Genomic DNA, 23,188 nt, shown 5'->3' with positions numbered 1-23,188 from the left:
ATGTTTAATAACGTAATTATAGATGAAAAAAATATACTCTTAATTCTAAAATATAAATTTAAAATTAAATGTTAAATGCACATATCAATTGTATTAATGTTTTTGATTTTTAGTTTAAAATTAAAACAAATTATTACTTTAAACGAAAGGATATCAAAAAGTAGTAAGAAACAAAAAAATTAAGAATTAAAGCATTTAAATTAAATGTATAGTTATTAATAGTATACTTACATTGAAATACAACATGATTTTCAATACAGTTGACACGAGAAGACTACAAAAAATACTGAAGAGTCTTGCTTCTATATCCCTTTAAATAAATAACATTTAGGCTATTATCTTTTTCCATTAATGTGTTTAAAATCAGTAATTCAGTCTAGACTTAAGACGACCTTGCATTTTTTAAATAATATATATGTAGGGTTTTATAGTATAGGACCCACAAAAAAATATTTTTATATTGAGTTTTAGTATAGTCAACTTAATGACTGTCTCATTAGATAAAAAATGATTACAAGCTAAACATTATAAGCTAATCGTATATTGTTGTTTACTTAAAAATATTTTTAAAAAACTATAATAACTTGAAGAGACTACAACGTTATAAACTAGAAATAAAATAGTTAACTTGTATTGTTATCATGTTGACTTTGAAAATAGCTTAAAGATATAATAAAAAAAGGATTCAAAACAATCCCACCCATTTTTACTTAAATTCATGCAAGAATGTTTTTTTTTTTTTTTATAAACAGTAATAATTATTTTAGTCACTTTGTATATTTTTAAAAACACCATTTTAGTTTTTAAGTGAAAATTGCAAAAAAAAAAATTAAAAAAAATAGTAATTTATAATTTACATACTTTTTATTAGACTTATCTAAATAGGAATACTGTTCAGAAAACGTTGATGAATTAAAATTAAATATTAAATTATTTTTAGTTAATTATTTACGACTACTATATGTATTAAATTAATTATATATTATATAAAAAAAACTAATACTTATAATTTATAACAAAAAAATTTGTTATTTTTTTGTTCCAAAGTATCAATAATTAATACTAATAATTAATTAATTTTTGTATGTAACCGCTTTTAGAGATTTTTGTACGAGAAAACGAAAAAAAATAATAAAAGGATATATATGTAGCCTTTTATAATAATAAAAAAATATGAACACATCAAAACTAATTAAGAATAATGAATTTTTCTTATCAAAATAAAAAATACACCCTGAATTACAGTTTTAATACATTTTGTATACGCTAAAGATTTTGATTTTTTGTACTAAAAAAAAAATGTTTAACTAAAACTTAATTTATTTTTGATTCGATTAGTTATTTTGATTACTTCGATAACAGGTAAAAATAAAATCACTTAATTTATTGGTTTGTTGAGCAAAATAAAATATAAAAACAGCAAAATTACGTATCATAAATTATTATTTTTATTGTATTTGTATTCATACAAATATTATATACACAATTAAACCCACACATATATTACCGAGAGCCAGATGTTCTACACGTTAATGCAATTATATATTCTTAAATATTATTATCATAAAATCTGTTAAAAATAGGCACATATAATACGGGTAAAATACTAAAAATATTATAATATACTATTTTTAGTTTATGTTTAGCAAAGGATACGTAATTAATGAAAATAATTTATCAAGCTGTATTTAATAATTATTTATAAAATAAATACAAAAATATTATATCAATGTTATACATTTAATATTATAAGAGTATATTCAAGGATTTCCTAATTTCAAGTGACTCCATAAAAGAAGTCGTTTTTCTTGAGAGACACCCGATGAAATAATAATTTTTTTCAAGTAACTGTTAATAAAATTGCTTATGTGAAAATAATTGTATTTACTGTATCATATCCTCAAACAATAAAAATGGTTATTAATAAAATATTATTTAAACTTTACAATTCTACAATTTTATACAAAAAATAAATGAAACAAAAATAGTTAAGTTCTATTTTGACTAAATCTCGAAGTAAAAAATAGCCTGAATTGACAATAAAGCAGTGCTATGACTATGATATAATTAAAGTAGTCCAAAGATAAATAAAACAAAAACATTTTCTAATGTTTACAATTAAGAATCGTTGATTCTTTTTATGCTCCATATGAAAACATTTTTTAAAAATATATTCCTTAGAACATAATTTATTTTGTTAGATTTTGGTCATCGGGCAAATAAAAATATTATGCATAAATATGTTATAGAGTACATCTTAAAAAGTTGATATCCTCGAAACTACATTTGAAGCCGATAAGCTCTAATAGAAAAAATACTGATTTTTTTTGTAGGTACATATAAAGAAAACATTGTATATGCATACTTATACAAAATGTGTATATTAATAATATTCATTAAAATATATCAATAAGCTAATACAGTTAAGAGTATTATAAAATGTAGTATTCATTTTGAAATATGAAGTGTAATGAATTCGTTTATTTTAACTTGTTTATTTGTTTAACTTGTCCTGAGTACACTTCGATAAATACATTAGGAATCAATTTATAATGATAAATATATATAAATATAACTTAAGAATAACTTTTATATTACTGAAAATATTTTTTGAAGATGTAATGATTTATTACAGTAAACATAGTTTCAAATTAATAAACATACAAAATTGTAAAATTTGTCACAGTCAAATATATTATTAAATAAAAATCAATAAAAAAATTAAAACTTACTATAGAAGATTTATATTATGATCACTACTTTCTTTAATTCGTTTTAATACCATTTAGGTACGAAAATACACATTCAACAAAAATTATAATTCGATTTCTTATGTTTATCCAGTTTAAAACTCATTTAATTAATAATAAAAAAATTATAAACCAAAATCATAAATTATCTTTTTTAAATTCTATAAGTTTTAAATTAACATACGTTAAACGGTGAATATGTCTTAACGTGATAAATATTGTTTCACAAATAAAATAGAATAAACTAACAAATTAATATGTTGAAATACTAGAAGTTTAATTTAAGATAACGTAAGAAAAAATTTTTAAATTATATATTTATTTAAATCAAAAATTTAAACTGATAACCTTGATTTTAAAAGTATGGGAATGTCAGGTACGGAAACCAAATTCTGAATTCCATTTGTATTAAATAATCTAAAATAAACGGAATCGAATTTTTATTGAAATATACACCAAGATTATATTACTATTACTATTATTTATGACAAAGAGTATCAATATAAAAGAATGCTGATAGTATAATAATGCTATATTATATCATTCATAGCGCATTTTAAATTATCCAAATCCAGTCATTATATAATGCAACCATAAATACGTAGCATTCGTATTATTCCAAAAACTTATTTCTTTGATTAAAAATTATAATAGATATTCGTAATGTGATAAGTGTTTTTTAATCAGGTATTTTTCTGTGAATTAAAGAAGTACTTTACAAATGCCATTAAATTTTAATTGTAAATTGAATACGATATAGGTATAAGGTGCAAAAGAAGTAATTTTGAAAACTATTTGTACAGAAAATTGGAGATTTTAATGAAAAAAAAGTCCTGTAAAAATTATAATTAAGTGCATTTTGTACAAAATTAATAAATATTTTAATACTTAATAGTAAATCAACATACAAATTCTCCTTCGTAAAAAATTAAATAAAAATGTTCAAAGATTAAAAAAACATTTCCTCTATTAAGATAGGAATATAGACAAATTTAAGACACTGCATTAATTATATATATATTTTATTATAATTAATTATGTATACATCAATTTAAAATCAATGCGTTTTCACTTCAATTAGAAAACCATATGTTTTAGGTTCATTTAAATATCAGGGATACCTATAATACGAAAGGAACTATTTATTTAATCATCTATGTGATATATTAAATCAATAAATAACTTCAGATAAATATTTTCAATGTAATATGTTGAAGTTAACAAAATAACTTATGAAATTTTTAATTTATTAAGCATCGACATTTCAGCTTTTATCTAAAAGACATTAAAGAAAACTATTTTAACGATAATTAAGATATACTATAAAGTATAATTTTATAAGTAATATTTCTTTTTTTTTTTATTATTGATTTTGTGACAAAATTCAAAAATTTAAATTACACTTTATGTATCACCGTGGACACATAAATTGTATTTACTTTTATTAGACTCCTAATTAACTACAAAAAAAAAAAGATATATATTTTTTTTAATAATTTATGTAAGCAAAAACATCAATTTTTGATTTAAAAAGTAATAAATAATTAGATATAATATCAGGAGTATTATTTTAAATATCATAATTTTACATTATTACTAAATATATATGAACTGTAATATATGAAATTTGTATCTAATATTTTTTTTCGATTTTCTAAAAGATAAGAAAAAATAAACACATTTTGATATTTAATTCACAGTTTAAATATAAAACGAGGTATGAAAGCAATTATTCTTCAATTCATCATTACCGGTAACAATAATTACTTAACGTCATTTCGAGTCTTACTACCATAAGAAAAAAATAATAATATTAGAACAAAATAATTCAATTTAGAAACAATAGTTAATAAATTTAAAATTGTTTATGATATTGTATATTTTTCATATATTGGAGTAAATTTAACAGTACCTTTAGTACTAATCAACGGGGATATAATTGATTTATTCTCTAGCTATCTCTTAATATCTGAAGTGTTTGAAGGACTTTATTTATTTAAAATTAATATTAAGAGTGGTACAAATTGCATTCTATCTATACTACTTTTAAAGTGTAAATATGCTTTTACTAATCCAGATCATTTTTTTATTTTAATTATATCTGATTTCATGCTGGAAATTATGCTAAATTTATCTGATATTTTAAGCAAAGAACTGGTATGATATTTAATATAATCGATCATTCAACATTTTTCAAATTAAAATGTTTCATCCAAAATCGTTTGAAAAACTTTTTGAAAGCAAAATAACTTTTACACTAAACAATATACTTTATAATAAAGACAACATAGTTTTAGAAAATCAAAATTAATAATTAAAAAAATTTTAATTTTTATACTGATTAAATAGGTAAGTATCTATACTTCAAAATATAGGGAAATTGAATGCCAATTATACTGATAAGAGAGGGTGCGGTACAAAAGGCCGAAACCCCCGAAGCCGATAGACTTTTGGCTGAAATACAAATTAAAAATTCGATTAATAATATTGTCGGACATTTGTTTTTAAACACTAAAAACTATAAAAAAAATTATAGAATATGATATAACATTTAAATTAAAAAATATTTAATTATATTTTTTTAGCGGCTTCTACAGTTAAGCGACCCACATCTGGTGCGTGATTATGTATAGGAACTTTTCCTCGGATTACATGTTTTTTATCAATAAACATTATGATAATTCGAGTATTAAAATAATCGGAATAATGTTTTTCTCTTCTGTGAGAACTTTTTTCACATTCCCAGTAAAAAATAATTTGCTGTTGTTTATTTTTTAACAAAACATAACCATTAATAAATATTTTATTTTTGATAATTTTATTTAGTTCCATTAAAATAAACATAATGTAAAACATTATGTAAACATAATGTTTACTTAAATAAAATAAACGGTTAAACAAGTGTAACGAAAACACGCGAACAGACAATTTACAAATAGAAAGATACCTGGAGGCTGGAATAGTAGGGCCTACATTTGTTCATAACTGAAAACCTAATGTTTAATCTCATCTTGATAGATGTATTAGATTGATTTGAATCAAATTTATTTTATTTTCGATGACTTAGTCTTGTATATAGGTATATAAGACTGTGATCGATAGAAATTGTATGATATAATCAATAATCATTATACTATACAGTATCAATACAACGTTTAATAAGTTGGTTATACTTATAAATAATAATTTTTTTAGTAAAAATTCCTATATTTTCGTTATAAAAAAATGTGTAGGTTAAAGCAACTATCCGGTGAAAAACGTTTGTTTTATTCCATTTCACGCACAGTTATGTAGGCTATTATTTTTCGGTTAAAATATTTGTCGACTCTATGAATTCGGCATAACAATTGTCGGCTAATTTGATTCGACCCTTTGTCCGTCTCTCGATACGAGGAATGCACTTTATAGCGTTAATCATATTAATTTAAAAGCTACGATATCTTAGAGTAACTGATTATATGTTTTGTGTATATCTCACAGGAACAGCAAGGGAAAACTAATAATTTTATATTTAGCTTAATCGAAATCTTTTCAACAAATGACTTCTTCATATGATGGATTACAAATTAAGAAAAATTAACACTTTTTCAAATATTTTAGCTAAATAACTTTACCTCTTTCAATTACTTGCACGAAGACGGTTCGACAATGATATTTTCTTTCTATATAAGTTATTAAATAATTTAATTGGTTATTCCAAGGTATTTTCTAAAGTCTTTCTTGATATACCTCACCATAGTCTTTGCTGAATCAATACATTTTATGTACGATTAAACAAGTAAAATTATTATGTTTATATCCTTTTAAATATATAATAAATAATAATAAATACAATTTTATTAAATGGTTATTATTTGAATAATTTTTATTTTTTCTTTGATCTATCAAGAAAGTTAAAAGTTACTAATATTAAATAATATCCAATGTACCAATTGTAATACAACTTATTCAATTTAATTTGAATTTAAATGAATTTTTTAGTATATTTTTCTTTTTTTTTCAAGTCATTCATGATTACTTGCAATACTTATATTATGATATTACTGTATTTACTATAGTACAAGGTGTAATCACTTAGGTATTTATTCAATAAAGTATTATTATTATTAATTCCAAATATCTTGTTAAAATTAAGGTATTGATTTTCATATATTGAAAGTATGTATATTAAAAAATATTACTGTTACTTATATATTTTAATTCTTCAAAATAGTAGCATTGAAAAATATACATAATTTTAAAGTAAAAAAATTAATTCATTTGAAAAAAAAAACGTAATAATAAGTGAAAAAAATGTTAACACATTATTTTTAATTAAGTATTGACGGAATAACCTTTTAAACTAAAATAGTGTTGGAGTTAACCCAAACAAATCTTACACAATTTCTTAATTTACTGTAAACATTTTATGATCTCACTATACACATAATGGAAAATGTCAAATTATTTAATTATAACGCTCGTCCATAAACTACTTAATGTTCTATTAAACTTTTAATGTAAATCTATCCAACCTAAATTTATAGAAATAGTATAATTCAGTGGCATTCGAGAAAAAACTTGCCAAATCAAAAGTTTGAAATGATCAAATTTCCAATCGTAAATAAGAAATTAAATACATTTTATTTCTATTTTTAACCATATTTTCGTAGACTTTAAAAAACAATAGATAACTTTATAACTAAAGAAGCATGTATAAATCATAAAAATAAAAAATTATAAATTGTTTTATTTTAGAAAGTTGAGCAACATAAAATTAATGAAAAGATTTTACATGATTTATTTATAAGATTATTTTTTATTGATACAAATATAATTTTTAAATGTGATGTTTTAGTATGAAACATTGTGGAAAATCAAAAAATGGTTTAAGTAATACATATTTTATTAATTATTATAAAACGATTAGTTAAGAACGCTTCATATACATAATAAACGTATAATTTAGTTACCATAGCTTATATCCCGATAATTTGTACAATTAAATTTAACAACTGTCTTGATTTCTAGAAACGTATATTGTTTATGACAATGAATTCTATCGAACTCCTAATATTTAACGTACTATTTGTAGGAAGATGACATATAGCAATAATTGTATTTCTAATATCAAAAATGATTACATGGTTACATTTGTCATTAGTTTTTTTATATCAGAGATAATAAATATTTTATGAAATTGTAATGATATTTATAATTTGTATGATAAAATAAAGTTGAAATTAATGCACAAGAAATATATATATTTATGCTGCTAAGCAATGACCATGATCTTTCTAAGTAAATTATTATTAACTCAGACTATACCTCTATTAGTTTTTAAGAAATTAACGTTTTATATTTACTCCAATTCTATTATTATTTATTGAATATTAAAATAAATAAAAATTATTGGATGCCAATAAATCACATAGAATTTTTGTTGTACAAACATATTTTTTTATACAAAATCATTATCACTCATTTGTTCCAATCATTAATGATAAAACTAAATATATTTGAATATATAGAATATATATATTTGAATATAAGAATAACCAAATATATTAATAGAAATAAAAATACTAAAACTGTTATACTCCTCAAACATTCATACATATAGGCCACATATTAAGCATATATGAAATAATTGAGTATTATTAAACGAATAACTTTTTTTACAAATGTTAACATCAAATCGTCTTACAAATATTAATAAACAATAATTTCTTTAAAGTTTATGTATAGCTATATACTTTTTAACAGTGGGTACATCGGTGAATCTTGTAATTTGTATAATATTGTTGTTTACAATAAGGCATAAAAAATGTTTTGAAATAAGCACTTTTTTATTTTATTTAATTTCAGAGTTACAAGCATAGTATAGAAGTATTATTTTAATCATTAAAACAAGTTATTCGTATTAAAATGTCTTAAAGGCAATAGTCTAACGTAACAGGAAACATGATTTGAAAAGTAGACTATATACATTTATAAGTATATGACATTCCTATTTGTAAAAGTATTCTATAAACTAATTGGAAAATATAACATTCTAGTACATTGTTTTAAACATAATACACGTATTTACATTAGTATGTAATATAAAAATTAAAAATTTATTAATTAATCGGTATTTTAATTTTCTTATAAAATTCAAATTATATAATTATCATAAACCAATAACTACAATAACTTAAATAGTATAAAAAATGTACTTAAATGTTAGGTTTATTTAATTGGGTCATCCAATTAAATATATACCAAAATAGTGGAAAATGAAATGACTGTAAAGAAAAGTATAAAAATATGATACACATATAAAGTACATAGTACATAATATGTTATATGAAGTAATTAACAATATGGTTATCATTAGAGAATATATTGTCTGCTTATTTTATAAACGTAAATCGTTTAATTTTATCTAATTCGATGAATTGTAATGGTTAAAAACCTTGAATAATATTTTTAGAAATTAAATACTTATTTTCATTTTGTTACAGCTTTATTTTATGAAATTCTTGAATAAAATACTTAGGTATTACGCAAGGCCATAACTGGAAAAAATTTCGGGGGGGGGGGGAGTCTAACATTGTTATTTAATACAATTTTTAGCTAATAAACTATATTCACAGCTAAAATGTTTCTATTTTTGAAAATTTCGGGGGAGGGGTCCGGACCTCTGGACCCCCCCAGTTACGGCCTTGGTATTACGTATGGTCTGTAATTAATTTACCACTCATAGCGGTAATAAATATAGAACATTTAGAACTTCTACTGTCAAAAACGTGAATACCAAAAAAGAAAAAAAAAAGAAAATCACAATAAAAAATACTTATCTAAGCATTTAACCATAAAACTTAGTTGAACTTTGAAAATATGTAACATTATCTGTTCGAAGAAGATTAAAATAAATGTATAATGAAGAAAATTAATCAGCAAGAATTAAAAAAAAAAAGAAATAAGTTGATCAAATCATAAAATTAATATTATATTTTTAAACCACCCATAAAACAGTCGAATAATAAATAAAAATATGTTCGAAAAGTGACGTCGATACAATAGAGTATATTTTTTTAAACAATGTAATGATTTATAATGATTATATAATGCGATAGTATTTTAATAATAATAAAACTGATAATCTTATGTTAATGGATATTGTATTGTGTTTTACCATAGAAGGATTTACTTTTGGTTTCAACTTTATATATCTATGCTTTGTAATACTAACGTTGTCCATCACTAGAAATGAGATAACCTGTAAAACTGTAGACATGCATTTTACATTGTACCATAGAAATAGAGGTCATTCTTAATGTTCCATCAATGATCGAAAATAGTTTGTCACATGTTAGATAATGTTTTAATATTTAGTATTTACCAAAGTGTATCATAAATTACATCGTATTGCATGTTTTAAATAAAATGATTTTTTTTTTTAGAAAAAAAAAAGTCGGAAAAAACTATATATACATTTTTAAAATTTAAAATTAATTTGAAAGATTGGATATACGTAGTTATATAAACTAGTCATTTTCAGCAAAACATAATATCCAACAGTTGTATTGTCTTGATGGTATACGAAATCATTCAGGTTTTCAATAAAATAAAAAAAAAAAGAGAAAAACCATTTCTCAAAAGACCGCGTAAAAATGAACAATATTATATCACACATACACAGCATATTTATATAGCATAAATTAACTATTGCAAAAAACTGGGTCATCGGTACTTCGAAGCGCATAAATAACGTAGGTATGAAGACCACGCCTCGTACAAGGACACAGTGGTTGGCTACAGGAGTTAAATAGAATTTTATCAAATGATTTCCATCATCAGACGTAATAATAATCATCGTACACGTTTCGTAAAATTACGGTCTTATAGGGCAGAGCGGGAAACGGTTTTCGTTTCATAACATATTACATATAGTAAAAAGAAATGTCTTCGATGGTAACTCAAAGGCTCGGTCACCGTGGTAACTTCCTTCGTCTGACCGTATTATACGATACCACGGTTGTTGTACGTAAGTAGCTTAAATTGTCGATGAACATATACCGTTCGCGAATCGTTCTATAGGAAATATCACAATCGCTCGTTGACAACGCGACGCTTTAGGACGGATTGCGTTGTTATTATTACATACTGCTCCGTTACGGCTAACGTTTAAAGGTCCACTCAAACCGAAGCGGAAGCGGTGACAGTAGCGGCAGCAGTATTTATCGCTTTTTAAATACTGCTGATCTAACCTAACCGGAAGGCGAAATATTTCGCCGAAAATTACTAGTAGACATTGTGACACCCATGCGCGTACATGTATTTTAAAACTGATTATCGCAGAGGTAAGCGAAAAATATAGTGTCTGCAGCGAAAAATAAAAATATCGTGCTCAATCTTGCGGTAACATTTTCGCCACGGCATTAATTTCACGATAGTGCGCTCGTATTAAAACGTATGGACATTCAATTTCGCTGCCGCTACCGCCACCGCTACCGCTTCGGTTTGAGCGTACCTTAAATCGTTACTTAACAGGACAACGCGTGCCTCTCGATCCTTGGCTGGTGAACGATGTTTATTTTGTCAACTACCTCGTGTACAAAATGGAACCCCGAACGAGATCGGATATTGTAATGACGGCGACCGCGTAGACGACAACGCGTTCCGATGCTAATATACGTTGACCTTTGAGTCGCAAAGACAAAAGCAAAGTCAAAGGAATCGCAGTGTACGCTTTTCTTTTCGTTTCGATACGCCTGATTGCGTTTAACAGAACAAAAACACAATGTGCGACAAACGCCGCTATTATAAACACTGTATACGTTACACATATATTATACTATTATATACATGATATGGAGATCATCGCCTTGGATTCTCGACAGTTCGACGAGGGCACACCCTATGGATAAAGCCGAACAAGAGAACATTGCAAACACTTAACATATATACATAATACATATGTATATAACATACGTAATTAATATAATATTATAGTAATTATTATACCCTGACCAAAAATCATAATTTTTTCGCCCGAAAACGTGAGTTACAGTTTACGGCGTTTAACTGAGAACTATACAATACAAAAGGACGTAGATACGTATATATATTATATATTATCATTAGAAATTAAAATACGACAGTGAAATTCAATTTTCGTAAGAAATCACGGTTGAAATATACATCATGTACACGTACGGTAATAATCTAACCCTCGGAAGTTGTTGCAACATTTTCTTCTTTTGTTTGAATTTATTATTAAGTAGGTTATACATTTGTTCTATGCAAGTAAGAATTAAAATCTAAAAAATGTGAAGTAATTTTATGCAATTGTTGGTATTTTTTTTCGATTCGATAGAAATTTTGTTTATTTTTTTCATTTATAATACAGTTTTAGATACTTTTAAATATTATTCACATGATTTTTTTTTTTTTTTTTACGTAAAAAGTTTAACATAAAAGTTTAACAACAATGGGGATCGTGTTAGATATTAATATATGGCAGAATAATATTAAAATAATAAATAATAATTGATGATTTTTTCAGGCACTGTCGATTGCGATGGCAGTGGTGCAAATATTTAATAAGATGATGTATAACTTGCTGTCATAAAATAGGAAATTTTTCAAGTTTGAGAACTAAGAAAAATTATTTATCATCCAGCGCAATAATTTTTAAGCACATAAATGTGTATTAAAAAAAAAAATTACAATTATTCAAATAAAATCTTTGTAAATGTTGATAATATATATACAAATTTTAAATGAAAATTTTACTGCGATAGCGTAATCGATTTTAATGCTTTATAGTGCAATAACTTCCAAGCAATAGAAACAAAATAAATTTTTTTTTTATCTTCATTGATTTTAATAATTTAAACTTTGTTAATAGTGTGCAGAGTAAACCCTAAAAAACTGACACATTATAATTATAGTTGACAGTTTCCCACACCATAGATATAAATAATATAAAAGCCGGATCATAGTACATTTTTCTCAGATGGACGTCTTCAAACATTATACGAAATCGTTCAGCGAATTGACATTAAAGATATTGTTAAGTATTGTTATTGCACGCTATTGCTGCACCAGAAAAACGACAATAATTAAACGAAATGATATCTACACCGTACATCCTAAAACGGCAAACAATAGTCTACCTATAGGTACATTTTTTATCGTTTTATAATTTTGTAATAGATAGTCAATACATATACAATTATAATTTATTATGAACAAAGCTGTCTTTTATTTTATTATAATCACGTTCAAATGACAATAAATTGAAATAATAGATGTATAAAGTTAAGTAAAGTAAATATAGAAAATAATCAATCAAATAGTTTATAATAGTAATCGTAAAATGTGTAAAAATATGACGTGTAATGATAAACATGAACATGGTTAATATAGTTATGGACAATATAGTCATAAGCAAAAATAAATATATAGTAAATAATGCCCCCAAGAGAATTTTTGAATGCAATAATTCTTCAAATGGTACAAAAAAATATTAGTTCTGTTCTCCTTATATTTAGGAATGTTTATTTTATTCTGCCTCATAAACTATTAAGTATTTTCTAATTAGATTATTTTAATATTTTTATGAATACATATAATTTTTAAAGAATTTAAGAATGACATCATGATGGTACTTTTAGTTACGATTTAGTTAATAATTGATTCTTTTCTACCGTGTAGATAGTACTTATTTACTACACAGGACGACAGTATTGCATAGAGATGTAGATCGAAAATAATCAAGTTTTAACATAGTCCAGTGGCAATAGAATGAACATGTTCTGCTTCGACGAAAAAAATATAATAAATATTTAAACGTCAGAATACTTGTTGACAGAGCCTTTCGCGGAAAATTCGAACACAAAGAACAACGATAAACGTGAATGTTTACGGATTTCCCGATGGTATTTTTCTTCTTCTATTACCGAAACACAGCAAAATCTTGTCCGTCACGATAAGTCATCTTTAAACCGATTTGTAGGGAACCGAAAACCGCGTGACGTTTTTGTTGGTTTCGAATAAATATCGAGAACACAATAGTCACTATGGTTTTATTTTTGGGCACACATGACGAATGAAACGTACACATCTGCACTTATACTTGTTCCGCTTGAGAAACATAGAGTACAATAACAAACAATAATTGATATACAAGCACAACGTTTATTATAACATAGGAAACTAAGTATAAAATATATAAAAACTATTACGTAATAATATATAATATGAAATAGTAAAAAAAAAAAAAAGAGAGAGAGGGACAAGAAGTGGATGACGCGATAATGGAAGAACTGCATCGACGTTGTTACATAATATTATTGGTTAAACTTAATGATGCAGCATGATAGAGATAGTGATGAACTCCTTAGACGTGTTCAAACTCACGCTTGACGTTTGTACGGGTAAGGGTAGGAGATGGCTGGGGCTGCTGTGTACACCGGAGCGGCCGGGTACACGGGAGCAGCCGGGGCGGCGTACACTGGAGCGGCTGGGTACACGGGAGCGGCCGGTGCGGCAATAACCTTTGCACCCTTGCTGACCTGGGCCACGAAACCGTTTACGTCGTCGGCGGTGTACGTCACGGTCCTGACGGAACCGTCCGGTTCGGCCAGGCTGTACTGTCCCTGGACCACGCCGTTGGACAGGCTCTCTTCGGCCGTCTTGTAGTCGCCGGTGGACGGGTCAGCCACACCGTACTTGTACGAGTACGAAGGGTTCGGGTTGACGGTATCGTAAGCGGCAGCGGCCGGGTACGCGGGCACCACCGCGGCCGCAGGATAGTATTGAGCTTGCGCAGCGAAGACGGCCACGCAGGCGAAGCACACTGCTACCTGTATAACGTGCACGGGAGGAAACAATAAAAAATTGAATAAATAAGCAAATAGCGTTTCGGAGAAGAATTTTTTGTGCGAATCGTGTGCACCTTTGACGCGCGTTATCGGGTGCGGAACTCGTGGTGTTACGACCGGCTCTATTCGGACGAAATACCACGATTTGTTTAGGCTATACGGCCTTTTACATCGTTAAACGTTTGACGGCGGTGTTGGATTATTAATTTGGTATGATCGTTTTTTTGTCGGAAGGAGTAAGATCTTGATCGGAATAGTGCATTCTCTAGTTAAAACGATCGTATCGATTTTGATTCGGATTAATTTTTTTCAAGTGTAGATCTGATACCGTGCATGCGCGCATAAACAATTACAGCCGTTGATTCAACGACACTATTTTAACGCGGCCATTGGCTGTTTCTATTCGCCCGGCGATGTGTTATTTTATGATCTCGAGAAAATGATATCATTTGTGACGAGGCACGGACAAAGCTAGATAGAGTATAATACAGTACGATATGATGATTGTACTTACTTTGGCGAACATGGTATTGGTTTTTGGTTGCACGAGACTTGGGAAAAAAATCAAACTGTACGAACTGCACACGACAGAATTGTAGTTGTCTAAAGACTTTGCGATCACGGCTGATGACTGAATATGACAAACCGTAGCGACGCGACGCTTTTATACAGAAGTATAACTCGCGCGGCGTAATGGGTGATCATGTTTGTGACAGTTGTGCGCGATTCCAGTAAACAGGTATATTTCCAGTTTGTGACAGAGACGTATGCCCCTATCCATAATAAGTTTTAAGATACTAAAATGGCCATAACCACTCGTTGAGCGTTACGTTTTTTTTTTCTTTTACTTCATACTTCATCATATACTACGTTGTTAGCATCTAGATGACAATAAAATTGACGAAATACGCGCGCAGGAAATTATTTTTGTTCGCAGTAAAATTTAAACTAAAACGATGTTACAGGCACGTACACATACCTTATTCGTTACAGTTTTCAAATTAAAATAATTTCGATCTACAAATATAACAGATAATCCATATCTCTATATGTATTCAGATAATATACACTGTCACAGTAGTGTAATATTATCAACAATCATAATCGCAGCGATTTAAGTCATAACGGACGAACAAATAGTAAACGGTAGTAAAGTACATTGTTTACAGTATTTTTAGGATATTATTCCATTAAAAGAAGGTATATGTTGTCTGTTTATAATGTCCACCCTGTTTATCATACGATATGGCAGCATTATACAATAATTGTAGCATTTTTGTTAATATTATAGTTTCAAAACCCATCACTACCTGCACAGATAATATTACTATTTTCGAGATTGGTAAAAATATCGCCCGAGACCAATATACAATAGTGTTATGACTAAACACTTATTAATTAAGTAATAAATTAGCGCGTATGAAAAAGTTTCTCCTTTTTAAATTTGATAATAGTTTTTTAAATTTATTACATATATATTAAAAAGTATAAAAAGTATAGTTTAAAAATTATTATTGACTTTAAAGAAGAGAATATTTTCAAGATAATACCATATCCTGTTTGTATACAATGGTATGAACGAAGATGTTCAGTATAGTTTTGTTGGACGCATAGAGTCATTATATATACGAGTATTATGTCCTCTTAGGCGAATAGTAACCAAGACACGTTTTTTTCAAAAAACAATAACATATAATAATAAATATGATTTTAAATAATAGCATGCTTAGCATTTATACACATTCATAAACCTCGGTAAAAACCAACAACTTTACAAAGACTAAAATCTATTCAATATTATTAAAGTTACTATTCAACGATAATCAACCTGTCATCAGTTGAGGCCTAATATTATTTGATATGTTTTTAAATAATTAAACTCTAATAGTAATAATTAATAAATATATAAATATAATTGCATCATCATCATTGACTAATTTAATTCTATAAACACACATTTTAGAAACGATGAAAACAAGAATTTCATAATTTTACCTATGTACGAATTAATTTAAAAAATATTAAAAAATAATAATAAATATCATACACAAGGAAAACGGATGGTGTTCAAATTAATTTTTAACCACGATATTATCAACATAAAAGACGATTCATAGTTTGATTTGTTCGGAGTTAAGGTGCAGTTGCACTATTTTATGATTATGTAATATTCTAAAATAACATAATACAAATGCTGCAATCTGATAAACGGAGCAGAAGGGCTATTGTGCTCGGCAGTGTACAATTGTAGACTGTAATGATTCAGTGCACCTATAAACGCTTATCATGATCCAATGAAATACTTATGTTATGATAACGAAGGATTAGTCAATATAAAATATATATTACACATGTATTGTGGTATACGCTCACTCAAAAATTTCCTTAGAGCAAAAAATATTGCATTACATTAGGATACGTCTTATACACATTTATGTATAAACAATAAAGTATATGTACTTTTATGAACACACGATTTTTATGCAATATTAATCTATCTAATCGCAATCCTAATATTACGCTTTATCCATCAAATATAATATAGGCTAATCAAACACATACTCGTAACGTTAATAACTCGAAAGCTAATTGACGCATATTTTCTTTGTAAATCCAAGACTGATATCGTTCCGGTCGAGGGATATGAAGAAATATGTTTTGTAGGGTGTGGTAAACCTCTATATACAAACATCGGCGAACTGGACGAACTCGTTATCCCGCAATGGTTTATTCCAAATTCCATTTAGGGCCGGGCTAAGTATCTTAATTAGTAGAGTATAACCAAGTGGTTACAAGCACGTGGGATTTATAAAAATGCGATCGATACTTTACTGGATGGCATAACGACGTGCGGTGGTCATAGATATACAAGTATCATGAGCGCACATAATAAGAGAGAGAAAAATCTATTTCAGAGCCGTAATTACTACATGGCTTTGCGTTCCAATGCATGCGTGTATTTTATTTTTTCCTACGACCGGATAATAGGCCTTAACATTGTTTTTGTTATTTAACAGTCAAGGACCGTTCAGATATATTTTATATACCACCACGTAATACTAATAATACCCGCTATATACACAAGGTATCTTATACATACATAAGAATACAATGATTCACCTGGATCGTGATTGACTTTGGGGCGTAGCCATTGTCGAAAGCATCAGATTTTTCGGGTAAGAAACCTCAAAAGTCATTCACAAATAATATAATAAAAATCACCTTTAGTTATGCAATTGGTAGTACTTATTGAGCTGCACGGGGGCCGCGGCGGCGGTCATGTATACGTGGTCCGTGTACCCAGATATACATAATGCAATATTTTCAATGACTTACCTGAAACGAAAATAAAAGATAATATTATAGATTAGAATTTAAATTACGTAAACGGGAGATATTGTTATGATATATATATATATATATATAGGTGCAGATGAAAAAAACAAATTTATTCGTGAGTGATCGAGAAAATAAAAAAAACAATCCTACACGTGTTTAGTAGGTACCAAACCAACAAAGGTGTGAAAAGTAAAATTACCTCAACCTCTGTATGCTATGGCACGCAATCACACATTATTTTATGTATATTATAGCATTACAATTGTACAATTATTTATTACAAAACGATGGGATTGTAAAAAGTTAAAAAGCAATTAAAATAGTTTGTGGGTTCTTAAGTTTGCGTGTCCCTGATTATTAAAAGCAATAATATAATGTTATACTAGTAAAATTCCAAATATTAATAAGAACTTAGAGAGCATTCACATAGTATAAAAACAATGAATTAGACCTCATGTACAAGTTCAATGGTTGGCCACTTATAGCTATAATTATACAGTATATTTATTTAGAAATATGCAAACATGAATCACAGTCATTAATAATTATTTATATACAAACAATTTAATAAAATAAGTAAATCTATAAGAAATATAAAAAATATATAAAATATTAAATGATCCATCTGATGATTTACTACAAATATAAATAATAAATACGTCTATATGTGGTATGAAGTGTTTGATTCGAAAGATAATTTAGTGGAACTCATCTTAAACTGCTTTTTTTCATAATAACAGCGTGATCTCGACATAAATATCTTCTCACCGTTTACACCATTGACCTTATTTTTAATACGTTTACCAAACTTGGCGTAAATTATATTCCCGTCAATACTAACACCCTATTGAAAGATGCGACAAATTGATTTCGACCAGTGGAGAATCCTTCAACCGCAGTGTGTTGACCAACAGAATATTTTATAAAGACAATTAATACTTTTCGGTATAGGTGTTTTAGAATATTTTAGTAAATATAAATTTTTGGAGGAAAGGAAAAAAAACAGTTGTATAAAAATTATTAGGAACAACGAAATTTCTAGTTTACACAATGACAAGACGCTGCTACCGTATTATATATAAGATAGACAATTTTTAAATTTTTTATATATTTCTCTATAAATGATAACGCTTAAATATATAATATGTGTAAATGAGCAGGATATTTAGTACCATATCTAATTACTGAAGCATACAGTCGGGGAGAGGTTTTTAAAGTTATTTCCATTTTGGTATACTTGTATACTAATATTTTTACTATTACTGTTATAAATGAAATAATAAAGTTACTAAAGAATTCGATTAAATTATGTGATTTAGCTCCAGCCAATTTCTGCTTTTATAAATGAAAAACATCGATAGTGGCTCGGTGAACGACGTTTGTCTAATGCAATGGTTTAACCCTAAAAACCTATTAAGGGACTGGGTATCCTTTGGCTCATGTGTTTATGAACATATTTTATTTAAATAATTAAATAAATTGGCTAATTGTATGCATTGAAAAATTATTTAATATGCACATATAATAGATAGGTTAGATATTTGAAAGGAATTAAGGAAAAACCTATATGTATAGGGTTGCCATTCGTCCCATTATATAGGGATTGTCACCGTTATATACGTCTATATAATCTACGTCCTGATGTTTTGACAAAAGACTAAAATTTTCTGATTGAAACTGTTCATTGTAAATCTCGCACATTTTGCTTTATGACTTACAAATATCCGATCAAAAATAAAAAATTATGCTTTTAAACTTCTATGATTAAACGGATGGGTAAGAGTGTTTTTGTTAATGATGACTCAGTGGACTGATGAATAAAATCCCCTGCTCCCAGAAACTATGGAGTCAAGTTAATTATAACATGACTTGCAAAGGGTTATACAAATATGTTAAAGGGAACAAAGAGCTGTTGAAAAAATCAAAATCTTCTGAAAAGTATGGCTATTCAAGTATTCTGTAATAAATTCAAAATATTAACTTTTTTTGTGTAACTTAAATAAACAAATAGTTTATCTAAAAGAATTATAATTTTTATTACAAAATTGAATATTTTTATGTTTAAATACTTTGTTTAGGGTTTGAAGTATGCTTGTCACGCCACTGAGTACTGAATAGGTACTTTTTCAATTTAGTACTACCAATATGCAATCTATAACGGTTAAAAATGTTGTTAAAATGTACACCAAATATAAAATTACTTTGTTGGACGTTTTACGAGCAGTATTGAAAGTGTAATATGTATACAAAGAGGAAGTTTGTGTAAGGAAAGGGCAATATAAATGTGCTACAGTATAAAGGGATATTGCGGACTGTATCGAGTTGCTACGGTCGGCGATGGTGTTTTTATAGGAGTTTCTATACTATAATATGCGAATAATACTTCTCATCGTCGTGGATTCACAATACTAATTATTGTGCATGCAATATACAATATACGATTTGTCAAGCTAAAAATATTACGAAAGAAACTATACCGTCGGATCACGGTTATCTCACATAACGATCGAGATAATGAACAATAGTAGATGTACATTTTATATTCTAAGTGAAGTAAAGAATGTATTTATATACATATTAAATGTATGTATGCTCGTAGCAATTGTATTCGTCGTAAGCTGATGCTGTACCGATTGCGATGAAACATAACGGCAGTATTATATAATAACAAATCAATAAAATAAATAAATGTATGGAATGACAGCGTTCTGTCGTCTACCGAAAAGGGATGATTAATTATTTTCCATTTCATCCGTTCGACTCGTGCGACTTCACGGATTTGCGCGGAAATGTGTGCCGATCACGCATGTATATGTTTCACAACCACGGTATTGGTAAGTCCGGTTCAGGGACGATCGTGAACACCGGCGCGTTTAATATTAATAACCATATAATAATCGGGTGAAATATAACAAAAATTATTATATGTATACGTATGCATAAAAATGCACCATTGGAGCGGCGATGATCATGATCAACGACCTAGGACGGAGACGAGGTGTGTATAATGTACAATAATACATAAACATGTACAAGTCTTAACAATAATTGCACTAGAAAATTTCAGTGATGATTACAATATTATTATTATTTTTTTGTTTAATATTATTGCATTGAACTTAATATACGATCCGCAGACAACGGAAAAGGTCACGCACATATTATATACGTAAACGCAATGTTGCAATCGTGAGTCGCACCACATTTCTCCAGATCGTCGATTTTCGATCGTGTGTTTTCTTGATACAAGTATGTAAAGTATAATATAGGAATCGAAAGACATCGTTCGAAATAATATTTTTCCGTCCAAGAATAACATTATATTACAATACTGCATAACATTTCGTCCTCGACGATTTATAATAAGATACCATTGTATGGTCTATATAATATTTTGTATTGTCAAAATACATATACGTGTCAATGTTAATTTAGTTTCTTGTTAGAAAATCCTATATAGGTACACTTTGTTTACTTTCGAAATAATCGATGTACCTATACGCTGCATATAATAATAATGGCAGTTACCACCACAAAATATGATTATCAATAATTGAAATCATCATTTCTGACGGAATTTTAGCCATTTTTATAACAAAAATAATATATAATTTAATCCATAAATCTTTGAATTCGAAAAATATGAATACGTTCAATGCAAACCATGAAAGCGCGTTATTTGGTTTATCGAAAACCGTGTGAAGGAAACATGTTAATAGGATTGTTTCCAGAAAAATATTAATTATATAACAAGATATATAAAAATTCATTTTCAGGGTTTTTTTTTTTTTTATAATTTTACTAATATTTTTGCTTTTCAAGTAATTAATTGATAACCAGATAACCACAATGATTCACTTGACCTTATGTAAATGTAAGACTAAAATAATATAAAAAAATAAAAACTATGTAGGTTAATTAAAATAATAATGTAGAAACAAAACTACGCATATAACACACATATTTTGCATAATTTTATACGCTATCCAATTTTATACCAAATACAAATTCACATGTAAACAATAACAATCCTACTCTAGTATTAAACTATAAATAAAAAAATGCATAACTTATTTCAAATATATAAATCTAGACCAGTCTTGTATAATTACGATTTATTAAATTCTATTTATATTATATTCTATATAAAATATTTTTCTGACAAAAAAATAATGCTGTATTATTATATTACGGCAAGTACTTATCCGTAAGACTTTAACGCAGTATCTAATACAATAAGATAATAGCAAAACTTGTTTATTTACAATAAATAAGATAAACATTTAAATTTAAAATTAATATAAACTATTAAAAAACTCGAAAACGATAGTGTAATTTTACTGTTTTCGGCTTGAATGTAATGATTGCATTCGATAAAAAACGATTCTGAGCGGACGAGGGAATCTTTTTTATTTAATTTTATTCGATTCTATGGTGATAAACAAAGCGTTTTAAGAACAGCTTAAGAATAATTTATATAAATAGGTAATTTATATAATTATAATTATAATTTATAGTTAGGAAATATAAAAATGAAAAAAAAAATATAAAATAAAAGAAAAAGCTCAAAAGTCACTCAAATGTTTTGAAAATTTTACCATGTCTAGGTAAGAATAATATAAGTAAACAACTCATATTTTAAATTTTTACGAATATTTTTAACCGAATTACAATAAAAAGAACTCCCAAAGTTAAAATGTTTATAAATAGTTAAAATTTTCCGAACTTTAAACCATGAGGAACAAAATCTAAAATACAACAAAAAAGATTTCTTGTAATTTTTCACTTGAAGAAATATTTCTGGTAGAAAATGTCGTCCGTAATAATTTTATATTATACAATCATGATATCGTACGTTTTTTTCCTTTAATCTCTTTTATTTCGAATACCGCTTCGAAAATCGAAAAATTACCTCTCTAAAGTACCAGCTCAAGAACATTACCTTTCAGAAAAGATGCTATATTTGATACTTTTGAGTAAGTTTAGAGGGAGAAAAAGTGTTAACAGAATAAAAAAGAAAAAAAAAAGAAATAAACATCATTGTAAAACCATTATACTCCTCACTCCGCTCAGAATCTAAAATTAAGAGAAATTGGATAAACCGAGATTAAAATATATTTATTTTCACATTTAACTAAATGACTCAACAAATAATTGTACTTAGCTAGTAATAAGTATGTCACGTTTTAATATTTATTCTCAAATGAGCGAAAATCTGAACACAAATATATGTTTTGGAATACA

At 27.1% G+C, this 23,188-nt stretch overlaps 2 protein-coding genes across 3 annotated transcripts in view; both read right to left on the bottom strand.

Annotated features, from left to right (window-relative positions):
* Positions 1 to 23,188, bottom strand: part of LOC112687610 (neurobeachin-like protein 1) — a 113,006-nt gene that overhangs the window by 35,921 nt on the left and 53,897 nt on the right. Inside the window, exon 34 of one of the 2 annotated variants that reach the window (XM_025560411.1) lies at positions 232 to 310. The exons of the other annotated variant lie outside the window; for it this stretch is intronic. Within the exon in view, the coding sequence (XP_025416196.1) occupies positions 232 to 310 (79 nt within the window). The remainder of the gene's footprint in view (positions 1 to 231; positions 311 to 23,188) is intronic. 2 annotated transcript variants of the gene reach the window in all.
* Positions 13,900 to 15,366, bottom strand: LOC112687619 (cuticle protein 7-like). The gene is made up of 2 exons (XM_025560420.1): positions 15,120 to 15,366; positions 13,900 to 14,587 (listed from the first exon to the last, which is right to left on the bottom strand). The coding sequence occupies exons 1-2, from the start codon at positions 15,129 to 15,131 to the stop codon at positions 14,138 to 14,140; spliced, it is 462 nt and encodes a 153-aa protein (XP_025416205.1). The 5' UTR covers positions 15,132 to 15,366; the 3' UTR covers positions 13,900 to 14,137.

Source organism: Sipha flava, unplaced genomic scaffold (genome assembly GCF_003268045.1).
Source record: "Sipha flava isolate LNK unplaced genomic scaffold, YSA_version1 35a_pilon_pilon, whole genome shotgun sequence".
Taxonomy (NCBI): Eukaryota; Metazoa; Arthropoda; class Insecta; order Hemiptera; family Aphididae; genus Sipha; species Sipha flava.
Note: the sequence above shows the minus strand (reverse complement) of the source record. Positions and strands in the feature narration are given on the sequence as shown.